The following is a 3954-nucleotide window of genomic DNA, read 5'->3' on the forward strand; positions in this document are numbered from 1 at the left end:
GTCTTTTTAGTGATCCCTTGCTTTCTTCATGGCTAATGTTCTTGATATCCTCCCACGGTTCTTTTGGTTTTCGATCGTTGGTGTTCAATGCATCAAATCTATTCTTTAGATCTCTAAATTCAGGAGGGATATATTCAAGATCATATTTTGACTCTCTTGGACTTGTTTTATTGTATTTAACTTCAAGTTGAACTTGCATATGAGCAGTTGATGGTCTGTTCCACAATCAGCTGCTGGCCTGGTTTTGGCTGAAGATACTGAGTTTTTCTACCGTCTCTTGCCACAGATGTAGTCGATCTGATTCCTGTGTGTTCCACCTGGTGAAGTCCACACTTAGAGCCGCTGTTTGTGTTGTTGAAAAAAGGTGTTTGGAAAGAACAAGTCCTATCACTGGTAACCACTAATAACTTTAATATATATATATATATATATATATGGTGATTTGGTCAAAGTTTATGAAGCAAATTCATTTTCCATACAGCATTTCATACACATTTTGTCTTGTGACATTGACTGCAATTTCCCACAGTGTAACAGCTCTCCTCCTACTTCCTCCCCATTGTTGCCCCTTCATTGTGTCCTTCCCTCCCATGCACTCTTGCCCTCTGAACTGTTTCCCTGTGCATACAGTGCTCTTCTATCCCCCCATGATTGTTCTCTCGAAGGAGTGTATGTCCCTAATGTAAATGTTCAGCTCATATGCCTGTCTTTTGTTTGGCTGGAAGCCACAGGAGTGGGTTCAATTCCAGGCACAAAAGGCAGCTAGGGGCCATAGTCTCAGGGGTTTCACCAGGGTCTATCAGACCAGCAAACCTAGTCCCTTTTTTTGTTTTAAATTATTTTGAACTTTGTTCCACATTGTTCTCCCACTCTATCCAGGATGTCCTACATACATCTCCCTCCAAGCAGTTGACATTGGTAGCCAGGCACTATCTAGTTCTAGTCTCATAATCATATAGGCTGAGGATTGCCTGGTGTACCAGTCCCTTGGACTAATTTTTTCCATGCATTTTTGGTCTTCTTCCTTCTTTGCTCTGTACAAGGAAAGACCCATTGCAAAGACAAGCTGCTTGCAAGCTTTTAAGATCCCACTCACTACTTACCAAAGTAGGATGTGGAACAGTGTTTTTGTGTAGTATTTTATGCCAATTGAGCTTGATGTGTCCCCTGTGACCATGGTCCCAAGCCCACAGGTCCAATTACTTGCTCCCTCCAGGTGGCTGCCTGTGACCAAGAAGTGACTATAACCTTCTCCCTTGTCAGCTCCACTATATACCCAGACATTCTCATGGAACATACAGATATGCTTGTAGATACATTGTCTGCCAACCCCATACATGCTCAGGAGCACATTCCCCCCAGCCTAAACATAATTGATCGTTTAGCCTGTCTACCCATCTGTCCGCCTGTAGATCAGTGTTTGTCATTACTGACCGTGCAGTATGTGCAAAAGGGTTCATCTTTGTTGTCTGTATCTCCCATGTACCTCTCTATGTCTTCCTCTTCTTCTGTGCCACTGTGTTAATCACTCACATTTGGTGCATTGCCCTTCCTTTCACCCAAATCAGTACTTGTCTCTATCTATCTATGAGTGTTCCATCCCCACCCCTCCCACCCCTGGTAACTGACAAAGTTTCATTCCATATATAAGCCTTTCCTTAACGTTTTACAATAATTAGCTAATATAGTATTTGTCCTTCTGTAATTGACTTCACTCAGCATAATGTCCTCCAAGTTCATCCATGTTTTGCAGTGTTCTGCAAATTCTATGTTATTCTTTAGGGTTGCATAGCTATTCCATTGTGTGTATATACCACAGTTTAGTTATCCACTGTGTTGGTGGGCACCTAGGTTGTTTCCATCTTTTGGCTGTTGTAAATATTACCACAAAGAACATGGGTGGGTATGTATCTGTTCTTGTCCTGGCTCTCTCTTCTTTAGGATATATACTTAGTAATGGAATTGCTCGGTCACATGGTACTTCTAATTCTGACTTTTTAAGGAATCGCTATACTGCTTTCCATAGTAGTTGTATCATTTTACAGTCCCAACAGCAGTGTATGAGAGTCTCAGTCTTTCCTCATCCTCACCAGCATTTGTTATTTTCTGTCTTGTTGAACTTTGCTACTAGTGCTGAACCAAGATGGTATCTCATTGTTGGCTTTATTTGCATCTCTTTAGTGGTTAATGATTGTGAACATTTCTTCATGTGTTTGTTGGCAGCCTGAATATCCTCTTTGGTGAAGTGTCTACTCATGTCTTCTGGCCATTTTTTAATTGGATTATTTGACTTTTTGTTGTTAAGTTCTTAGAGTTTTCTCTAAATTTTAGAGATAAGTCCTTATCAGATAGGTCGTTGTCAAATATTTTTTTCCCAATCCATAGATTTTCTTTTTACTCTTTTGGAGGAGTCTTTGGAAGTACATAAACATTTAAGTTTTAGAAGGTCCCATTCATCTAGTTTCCTTTCTGCTGTTTGTGCATTTTGGGTTATGCTTGATAGTCTATTTATGCCAAAAATTAGGGCCCCTAAATTTGTTCCTGTTTTTTCTTTGAGGAACTTTATAGTTTTAGGTTTCACATTTAAGTCTTTGATCCATCTGGAGTTAGGTTTTGTGCATGGTATGAGATACAGATCTTGTTTCTTTTTTTTTTTTTTTTTTTTTTTGCAAATGGATATCTAGTTTTACCAGCACCATATGTTAAACCGACAATCTCTTCCCCATTTAATGGATTTCAGCACTTTGTTAAAGATCAGCTGACTATAGGTAGATTAATCTGTGTCTGGATTCTTAATTCTAGTCCATTGGTCTATGTGTCTTTTATTGTACCAGTACCAGGCAATTTTGACTCCTATGGCTGTGTAGTACGTTTTGAGATCTGGGAGTTTGAGACCTCCTACTTTGTTTTTCTTCAACATTGTTTTACTTGTCCGAAGTCTCTTTCCTTTCCATATAAAGTTAGTGGTCGGTTTTTCCATATCCTTAAAGAATGTTGATGGGATCTTGATTAGGATTGCAGTGAATGTATAGATTGCTTTGGGTAAAATTGACATTTTCACAATGTTCAATCTTCCTATTATAAGCATGATATGTTCTTCCATTTATGTAGCTCTCTTATGGTTTCTTGAAGTAGTCTTCTGGAGTTTTCTTTGTACATGTTTTTTGTGTCCCTTGATGTATCTGACAAGGGACTTATCTCTAAAATTTATAGAAAACTCTAAGACCTCAACAACAAGAAGACAAATAATCCAACTTAAAAATGGGCAGAAGACATGAGTAGACACTTCACCAAGTTTTATTCCCAAGTATTTTATTGGGGGTACCTATTGTAAATGGTATTGATTTCCTTGTTTCTTTTTCAGCAATCTCTTTGATGATGTAGAGGAATCCAGCTGATTTTTTGATACTGATCTTGTATCCATCCTGCTTATGCTCAATTTCTCAATTAGTTCCAATAGCTTTTTTGCTGAGTCTCTTGGGTTTTCTATGCATAGGATCATATCATCAGCAAATAGGGAGAGTTTTAATCCTTCTTCACCAATTTGGATGCCTTTAATTTCCCTTTCTTGCCTTACTGCCTGGCAAGGACTTCCAACACACGTTGAAAAGGAGTGGTGATAAAGGGCATCCTACTCTGGTGCCTGTTTGCAAAAGGAATAGTTTCAGTCTCTCTCCATTGAGAATAATGTTGGCTGTTGGTTTTGCATATATGCCTTTTATTATGTTGAAGAATTTCCCTTCTATTCCTATTTTGCTGAGTGTTTTTTATCAGGAATGGCTGTTGGATTTAATCAAATGCCTTTTCTACATCGATTGGTATGATGATGCAGTTCTTTTCCTTTGTTTTATTTCTATGATGGATGATGTTGATAGTTTTTCTAATGTTGAACCATCCTTGTGTACTACTGTGTTAGGCTGGGTTCTCTAGAGAAACAAAACCAGTAAAGATTAT

The 3954-nt window shown here is 38.5% G+C and overlaps 1 protein-coding gene across 1 annotated transcript in view; it reads left to right on the top strand.

Moving 5' to 3' along the window:
* Window positions 1–3954, top strand: part of ABHD18 (abhydrolase domain containing 18) — a 124924-nt gene that overhangs the window by 41946 nt on the left and 79024 nt on the right. Inside the window, exon 3 of the mRNA XM_007952986.2 lies at window positions 263–308. Coding sequence (XP_007951177.2) covers window positions 263–308 — 46 coding nt within the window. The remainder of the gene's footprint in view (window positions 1–262; window positions 309–3954) is intronic.

Source organism: Orycteropus afer, unplaced genomic scaffold (genome assembly GCF_000298275.1).
Source record: "Orycteropus afer afer isolate SDZICR_OR568_19922 unplaced genomic scaffold, OryAfe1.0 scaffold00367, whole genome shotgun sequence".
Lineage (NCBI taxonomy): Eukaryota > Metazoa > Chordata > Mammalia > Tubulidentata > Orycteropodidae > Orycteropus > Orycteropus afer.